Source organism: Pristis pectinata, chromosome 40 (assembly GCF_009764475.1).
Source record: "Pristis pectinata isolate sPriPec2 chromosome 40, sPriPec2.1.pri, whole genome shotgun sequence".
Classification (NCBI taxonomy): Eukaryota; Metazoa; Chordata; class Chondrichthyes; order Rhinopristiformes; family Pristidae; genus Pristis; species Pristis pectinata.
This window is the reverse complement of record NC_067443.1, coordinates 8675555-8684903: the sequence shown is the minus strand read 5'-3', so window position 1 is coordinate 8684903 and position 9349 is coordinate 8675555. Positions and strand designations below refer to the sequence as shown.

The 9349-nt window shown below is 49.4% G+C and overlaps 1 protein-coding gene across 1 annotated transcript; it reads left to right on the top strand.

Annotated features, from left to right (window-relative positions):
* Positions 1-525: 525 nt before the first annotated feature.
* LOC127587544 (immunoglobulin lambda-1 light chain-like) lies at positions 526-2937 on the top strand. Its single transcript, XM_052045951.1, has 3 exons — positions 526-651; positions 785-1138; positions 2284-2937. The coding sequence occupies exons 1-3, from the start codon at positions 603-605 to the stop codon at positions 2610-2612; spliced, it is 732 nt and encodes a 243-aa protein (XP_051901911.1). The 5' UTR covers positions 526-602; the 3' UTR covers positions 2613-2937.
* Positions 2938-9349: the final 6412 nt, after the last annotated feature.

The window sequence follows — 9349 nt, the reverse complement described above, 5'->3', positions numbered from 1 at the left end:
AACAGCGATCTGTCGAATGGGGAATATATACATTAGGGGTAAGCTTTTGGGATTGGCTTTATTTTAAACCTGCAAGGTCGCCTCATGTTCTCTGCAGGATTTTACAAATCCCGGATCTGAATCGGTATATTGACGAGGCAGTTTGTGGACAGCAGAGAGAGTTTGTGGGGATTTGATAAACGATGCGGAGCAGCCCTGATCACATTGACCAGAGGGGCAGAGACCAGGGGATGAATGGCCTCCTGCTGTCCTGAAAGCAGCTGCCAATCCGGATATCTCAAATGAGTTCAGTGTGGATATTTATCAAATCTCCACAAGCCTGGATCTTTGCTGTAACACGACTTAAGAGGAATCATTTTGAAGTTGGAGGTTAAGGTTTTAACGATCATTGAATTCGCCATCAATAGATTCCAAAGGGCGCGAAGTCAGTCTCCGCCCCCATCCTTTCCCTGGCCCCTCCCACTCATTAACATCCCGGTTCATAAACATACTCGGAGGCTCCGGTTTGCAGGCGTTAGACTCAGAGCTGCTCCCGGAGTTTGCAGAACAGCGCGCAGTTCGGACGAACATTGGGGGCTCGCTGTCTTCAGCTGTCCGGAGGAATGGCCCCAGCGCTGCATCTCCTGTGGGCTCTGATGGTCCATTTACCAGGTGAGAGTCGTGTAGGTTCGCGCACAGATTCTCCAAAATGACGTTCGATAACATCCCGGTTATCGCCAGATTGGTGCGTGTTTTTAGCGATCGATGAAACTTCTATTGGTGTTTTTTTCATGTTTTATTGAAGGTATCCTGGCGGCCCCAGTTGTCACACAGACCGCAGTGTTCGGACCTGTCTCCGCGGGACAAACCGTCCGCTTAGAGTGTTGGATGCGTAACGGAAATGTTGCAAGTTACAGCATGTACTGGTACCGACAGCGTCCTGGGGAGAGTCTAGAGTGGCTGATCGGACATGGTACGAATAATGACATTTATAGAGAAAACAGGTTCACTGACCGTTTCCAGCCGTCCAGAGACACCTCCAACAACAGTCACATCCTGACCATCGGCAGCCTGGAGCCCCGGGACTCCGCCGTCTATTACTGTGCGGCGTGGGATAGTGGATGTATCTTCGGCCAGGGGACATTTCTAGATATAAAGAGTAAGTGAATCCTTCTTTCCGTTCCAAATAAATCCCATTACAGTCGCTCTCATTCTCACCGCTGGGGAGATTCGGGTGCAGGGAACGCTGGCCCTGTCTCTACACTGTGGGAGAGCTCGATCTGTCCCAGCTCGGCACAGGAGGCCATTCAGCCCCCCGGGTCAGCTCCATCATTCAATTGCATGAAGTGTTTGCACTTGGTCAACCTCGGGATTAGACACCTTTGATTGGCGTCATTCGAGGCACAGGAAGCCCATTACCTGAGGACGTTGCTCCACATTTTTCAGCCCCGGTAAAATATGGGGTATCTGCCCCACCACCACTCAACTTCCCTTCCAAGACTGTGACGTGGGAGAATATTCCCAACATTCCCATCCACCGCACACTGTGCCGCACTGCGCCGGGAATTCGACGATTCATATTAATACAAGTCACGTGTCAGTGTGGTCGTAGAAAAGGAAGATTTAGCGCAGATTAAACAAAGACACATTGATGAAAAATGCTGGTCAGAGAGCGGGCTGGTCAAAGAGTGGAGCGGCAACAGACTGTGTTTTCCCATCACCTCCTGTTCCTTCACTGGGCAGAGTGTCTTAGATATCCACAGAGCACTTGGATATCCACAGAGCCTTTCCCACCTCCGGACGTCACAAACCGACTTTGCACCGGTCAGCAGTTTAAAGTGAAATGTTCGCAAATTCACAGCCGGACGAGTTCTAGACTTCGGGAGTTACTGAGGCAGCGCAGGGAATTAGTCTCAAATCGGACCAATAACTGGGGAGCACCGAGTCCAGGGAACTGGGGAATGGATTGGTCGAGTGTTATGGTAAGCGGTACACAGAGCTGGAAGGATCTAGAATTCTCTGCCAAAGAGGACGGTGGATGCAAAACATTTAATTGCGCGCGGTGACCGCACAGGACTTCGGACCAAAAGCGGGGAGGTGGAATTAATCTGGGCAGCTCTTCATTGAACGGTAATTGCTGAGCAACAGAATGGGCGCAGCCTGCACCACGTTTCACCCAATGTCTCAATAATCGATGGTTCGTGATAATGTCTGTGGCGGAGTTCGGGTCAGTGTGGCGCTGCTGACGGATTCCATCAACTAATGAAGTTTCTCTCCCCCCTCCGCCCCCTCTCTCACACACAGGTGGCGAGTCCAGGAAGCCCTCGGTTCTCCTGCTCCCTCCCTCTCGGGACGAAACCGGCACGGGCTCGGCCACTCTGTCCTGCCTGGTGAGCGGCTTTAAGCCGGGCTTGGTGGCGCTGCGCTGGAGCGTGGATGGCGTCGAGACGGAGAGTGGGGTGACGACAGGGGCCGTGTCCCCGGACACCGACCAGACCTACAGGCTGAGCAGTTACCTGCGGGTCTCCGCCGCTGCCTGGAACAAGGGCTCGAGCTACTCCTGCAGCGTGAGCCACAGTTCGCTGAGCTCGCCTCTGCGCAACACCATCTCTTCGTCCACCTGTGCGCAGTGAGGCCGCGCCAGTTGGCAGCACACGCGGATTCTTTGCTCCGGTTTAATGCAGTGAAACTTTCATTTTTAAACATTCGGGTTTTCCCAGAAACGGACATTACAACCGTCTTGAGCAATGAAATTGTGTCGGAATGTCCGCTTCGGGCAACAAACGGAATGTTCAGTAATTTCAGAATTGAGAGCGATCACTGTCCGCCTTTTACGACGCGCATTTCTCTCTAGAATTGTTCCCACTGTCCTGTGTCTGAACTTCCGCTGTGTGTAGAACGGGGAGAGATTCCCCTGTAGACGGTGACCGTGTTGTGGTGGGATCTTGTATAACACAGCTCCTAATAAAGAGGACAAATGTTTACAATGTCTGTTTTTACTCAGCTGCTCACGGGCTATTGAGGGAATTGGCAGGGAATAACGTGGCGCTCAGGAGCCACCTGACACAGAATTACTGTCACATCAGCTCAGACATCTCATTCCGCCCCTCCTTATCAATGCCGATCTCTGAGTCCTACACTGGCCTCCTCCCTCTTCTCTCACCTCCCGCCGTCACCGGGACCCTCTACTCCATCTCCACCTGTTTACCCTGCTCCCCCGTTGCATCCCCTTCTGTTCTTCACCTCAAACCCACCCTGTGGGAGGGAAATCCACATTCTCACCGCTCGGACTATCCCGTTGGGAGTGTTGCACTGTAAGGGTCTTTCCCCGTGACTTGGCCCTTCCCTCCATCTGAGGTTACAGATCCTCTCAGTCCATCCACGCAATACGTACCGGAGACCAAACGGCCCCCATCCAACCCCACTGAACATTTCGCCTTCCAGGAACCACGAAATTAGTTTCTGTAACTTCTGCTGATTATCTAAAACTGGCAGCTGGTCCCATCCGGGCCAAAGTACCTGCTCTGTTCAATAGGGTGGCGTTTACAGCGGCTGTTACTGATGACAGACAGCGGGCGGCAACTCCACGCACTCACAGAAAGTTCAGTATGTTTTCACACAAAGAATTATTGGGAGGGTGTGGTGTTGAATCATTTGATGATTGGTTGGAAGGGAAGAGCTGGAGAGCTGGGGTAAAGAACAAGTGTAAGTACTGGGAGAATGCCGAGGGCGGTGCTCCCAGTGAGTCTGTTTGTGCCATAAATCTCACCAATACCCAAGGATGAAGGGGCAGGGAGCCAAACATCCAACTGTGCAGATGGTCAGGGGAGCAAGAACGTGGAGGAGCAATAGGTTCCAGCAAGAGATGTAGAGTCTGTGAACGGACTGATATTTATAGATCTTTATAGAGATCTTTATATAGTGTTCTCTATAGATCTCAATCTTCCTCATCATGGCCGTGAAAGCGGAGTTAAGGGAAATGAATAGAGTTGTGTTCGAACATATCCAGGTTACAGAAGAGGAGGTGCTGGCGGTTTTACCGTATGTTAAAGTGGACAAATCCCCGGGGCCTGATCAAGTGTACTCTGATATTGTGGGAAGCGCGGGAAGAAGTTGCAGGGCGTCATCTGTACCCACGAGTGAGGTACCGGGAAGACTGGAGGGCGGCTAATGCCGTGCCTTTATTTAAGAAGGGTTGCAAGGACAAGCTAGGGAACAACAGGCCGGTGAGCCTAACATCACTGGTTGGTAAAGTGACTGGAGGGGATTCTGAGGGACAGGATCTATCTGCACCCTTGCGATTAGGGATCGTCAGTGTGGCTTTGTGCGTGGGAAGTCGAGTCTCACGAATTTAATTGAATTTTTTTGAAGTGATGAAGGAGATTGGCGAAAGCAGGGCTGTAGAGGTTGTGTACATGAACTTTAGCAAGCCCTGTGACAAGATCCAGCATGATAGGCTAGTCTGGAATGTTAGATCACATGGAATCCAGGGTGAGAGAAACAAAGGACTGCAGATGCAGGAATCCAGAGGAAAAACACGATGATGCTGCAGGAAAACAGCAGGCCAGGCAGCATCCGTGGGGAAAAGCAGGAGGTCAACGTTTCGGGTCAGGACCCTTCTTCAGGGCTGAAGATCGTAAAAGAGGAAGCCCAATAAATAGGAGTGAAAAGCGGAGCAGTGATGTGGATAAAAGAGGGGAGGCGGGGTGGGCACAGGGCGGTGATAGGTAGATGCAGGTAAGAGATGGTGATAGGCAGGGGCGGGGGAGCAGATCCACGGGGGGGGGGGGTCAAAGGTAAGGAGAGAAAAGAAAAAAAGGTAGAAAAAAAAGCTGGGAAGGGGAAAAAGAGAAGACGCATCTGGGGTGGGTGGGGAGGCTTGTGGGAAAGAGGGGAAGGTGAGCGAGCTAACTGGATTCCCAATTAACTGTGGAAGGGGTCAGAGGGTGGTAGAGGAGGGTTGTTATTCAGATCAGAGCCCTGTGACCAGCGGTGTGCCGCAGGGATAGGTGCTGGATCCTCTGCTGCTTGTCGTCTGTATTAGCTATTTGGATGACATGTTGTAACATGGTTACAGGTAGACAGGGTTGTAAAGAAAGCTTTTGGCATCCTGGCATTCATAAATCAAAGTATTGAGTATAGGAGTTGGGATGTTATGGTGAGGTTGTATGAGACATTGGTGAGGCCAAATTTGGAGTATTGTGTGCAGTTCTGGTTTACTACTACATCAGATGGCAGCCCGTTCCACACTCCCACCACTCTCTGAATGGAGAAGTTCCCCCTCATGTTCCCCCCTAAACCTTTCCCCTTTCACCCTAAAGCCATGTCCTCTCGTACTTACCTATCCTAATCTAGTTGGAAAGAGCCTACTTGCATTAACTCTGTCTATACCCCTCATAATTTTGTAAACGTCTATCAAATCTCCCCTCATTCTTTTACGCTCCATAGAATAAAATACTAACCTGTTTAATCTTTCCCTGTAACTCAACTCCTGAAGACCCGACAACATTCTAGTAAATCTCCTCTGCACTCCTTCAATCTTACTGATATCCTTCCTATAGTTAGGTGACCAGAACTGCACACAATACTCCAAATTTGGCCTCACCAATGTCTTATACAACCTCACCATAACATCCCAACTCTTATACTCAGTACTTTGATTTATGAATGCCAGGATGCCAAAAGCCCTTTTTACAACCCTGTCTACCTGTGACGCCACTTTCAGGGAATTATGTATCTGAACTCCCAGATCCCTTTGTTCCTCCGCACTCCTCAGTTCCCTACCATTTACTGTGTATGTCCTCCCTTGATTTGTCCTTCCAAAATGCAACACCTCACACTTGTCTGCATTAATTACATCTGCCATTTTCTGGCTCATTTTTCCAGTTCGGTTCAGATCCTCTGCAAGCTTTGAAAGCCTTCCTCGCTGTCCACTGCGCCTCCATCTTAGTGTCATCACAAACTTGCTGATCCAATTTACCACATTATCATCTCCGTCATTGATATAGACAACAAACAACAATGGCCCCAGCACAGATCCCTGAGGCACATCACTGGTCACAGGTCTCCAGTCTTAGAAACAATCATCCACTACCACTCTCTGCCTTCTCCCACACAGCCAATTTCGAATCCAGTTTACAACCTTTCCATGGATACCCATTGACTGAACCTTCTGAACTAACCTCCCATGTAGGACCTTGTCAAAGGCCTTACTAAAGTCCATGTAGACAACATCCACAGCCTTTCCTTCATCTACTTTCTTGGTAACCTCCTCGAAAAACCCTACAAGATTCGATAAACATGATCTAGCACGCACAAAGCCATGCTGACTATTCTTAATCAACCCTTGGCTGTCCAAATACATGTATATCCGATCTTTCATAACACGTTCCAATAATTTACCTACTACTGATGTCAGGCTCACCAGCCTGTAATTACTTGGTTTACTTTTAGAGCCTTTTTTAAACAATGGAAGAATATGAGCTATGAAACATGTATATTTTTACATGACACATGTGGAAATCAGCCGGACACTAAGTGTACTGGAACAGGTTAACGTGGCTACTCCAGACTCAGCGCTGCAGGAAGCATTGAAAGGCAGAAAGAACGCTGCAGATGTTGGAAATATGGTTCAACACAAAATACCGTCAATGCACAGCTGGTCGGGCAGCATCTGTGGAGAGAGCAACCCAGTTAATGTTTCCGATCGATGGCCCTTCATCCGATGTTAATGTGTAAAGGAAGGGAGAAGGGGAGGGCTGGAACGGTCCAGGGAGTGTCCATGACAGGGCGGAGACCAGCAGAAATTGGAAGTCGCATTGGTGGTGGTTCCAGCTGAGGAGAGCAGGAGCTGGTGGAACACGACATCTGGGCAAGCTGCAGCCTTCCCGACCCAACATCGGATTCAACAATTTCAGACAAGTTGCTCCCCCTGTTTGGCCGGCTCCACTGGCAGGGTATCCGCCGTTAGCATTTACCCAGTTGTCTCCTTTCCATAGACACCGCCACATCTGCTGGGCATGTCCAGCGTTCCCCTTTTGTTTGCAGGTCTCACCCACATCCCGGACCTGCGTTTCACCGCTTCCACACGTTCCTCTGTAACTGCCCGCATGAATCTATCGATGAGTAGCCCTGTGCTCAGTTCTGGTCGCCCGGCTATAGAAAGGATGTCATTAAGCCGGAGAGTGTGCAGAAAACATTCAGGACTGTGCTACCGGACTGGAGGTCTTGAGTTATAAGGAGAAAATGGACAGGCTGGGACTGTTTTCTCTGTAGCGAAGGAGCCAGAGGGGTGAGCCGATAGAGGTTTATAAACTCATGAGGAGCATAGACAAGGTGAGTGGGCACAGTCTGTTCCCCGGGGCAGGGGAGTCTAAAACTAGAGGGCACAGGTTTAAGGTGAGAGGGGAGACATTTAAAGAGGACCTGAGGGGCAAGATTTTCACGCAGAGGGTGGTCCGTACATGGAATGACCTGCCAGAGGATGTGGTTGAGGCAGGTTCAATGACATTTAAAATACATTTGGACAGGTACGTGGACAGCAAAGGCTGAGAGGGATATGGGCCAATTGTGGGCAAATGGGACTAGTTTAGATGAGCATCTTGACTGGCATGGACTAGTTGGGCCGATGGGCCTGTTTCTGTGCTGTATGACTCTATGACTCTGAGGAATCCCCTCAGTTACCCCAGCCTCTCCTTCACAAAGGTCTCTCCGTTGTCCCATCCATCCCTCCCCAATCTCTCTGCAACTGGAAAACTAACTTGCCTTTATTAGTCGAGGCACTGAGTTCAAGAGTCGGGAAGTTATGTTGCAGCATAAAACTCTGGTTAGGCCACAAGTGGAGTATTGCATCCAGTTCTGGTCGCCTCATTGTAAGATGTGGAGGCTTTGGAGAGGTTCACCAGGATGCTGCCTGGATTAGAGGGTATGTGTTATAAGGAGAGGTTAGACAAACCTGGATTGTTCTCACTGGAGCGGTGGAGGCCGAGGGGAGACCTTTATAAGATTATGATAGACATAGATATAGTCGACAGCTTGTATCTTTTTCCCAGGGTCGAAATGTCTAATACTAGAGGGCATGCATTTAAGGTGAGGGGGCAAATTTTTACACAGTGTGGTGGGTGCGTGGAATGTGCTGCCAGGGGTGGGGGTGAAGGCAGATACGATAGCAGCAATTAAGAAGCTCTTAGATGGACACATGGATGTGCAGAGAATGGAGGGAGATGGACATTGTGCAGGCAGAAGGGATTAGTTTAGCTCGACATTTAATTACTAGTTTAATTAGTTCAGAACAACATCATGGGCCGAAGGGCCTGTTCCTGTGTTGGACTGTTCTATGTTCTATGAAAGGGTGCAGAAAAGATTCACAAGTATGTAACTGGGGCTGGAGGTCCTTGAATTATAAAGCGAGATTGACAGGCTGGGCTGTTTTCCCTGGAGCAAAGGAGGCTGAGAGGGTGACCTTGTAGAGGTTTATAAATTAGAATTGGTTTATTATTGCCACATGTACCGAGGTACAGTGAAAAGCTTGTTTTAACATACCGTTCATACAGATCAACTCATTACACAGTGCATTGAGGTAGTAGAAGGTAAAACAATAACACAATGCAGAATAAAGTGTAACAGCTGCAGAGAAAGTGCAGTGCAGGCAGACAATAAGGTGCAAGGCCATAATGAGGTAGATTGTGAGGCTAAGAGTCCATCTTATCGTACTAGGGAACTGTTCAATAGTCTTATAACAGCGGGATAGAAGCTGTCCTTGAGTCTAGTGGTACGTGCTTTCAGAGAATGCCCGGGGTGGGTGGGGTCTTTGATTATGTCGGTTGCCTTACCGAGGCGTCCAGGAGTGTAGACAGAGACAATGGAGGGTTTCCATGATGTGCTGTGTCAACAATGCTCTGCAGTTTCTTACAGTCACGGGCAGAGCAGTTGCCGTACCAAGCCGTGATGTATCCAGATAGGATGCTTTCAATGGTGCATTGATAAAAATTGGTAAGGGTCAACAGGGACATGCCAAATTTCTTTAGCCTCCCGAGGAAGTGGAGACACTGGTGAGCTTTCTTGGCTGTGGCGAACTGCTCTCTGCAGATCCACTCATTAAAATCACGAGGGGCATAAATAAGGTTACCGTCCTTTCACAAAGAGGGTGGTGAGTATATTGAACCAGCTGCCAGAGGAAGCTGTCGAGGCAGGTACACTACAATGTTTCAAACATTTGGACAGGTACATGGATAGGAAAGGTTCAGAGGGATATCGGCCAAACCCAGGCAAATGGAATAGCTCGGATAAACATCTTGACCAGCATGGACAAGTTGGGCAGAGGGGACTGTTTCTGTGCTGTCTGACTCCTATGACTCCAGGGAATCCCGTC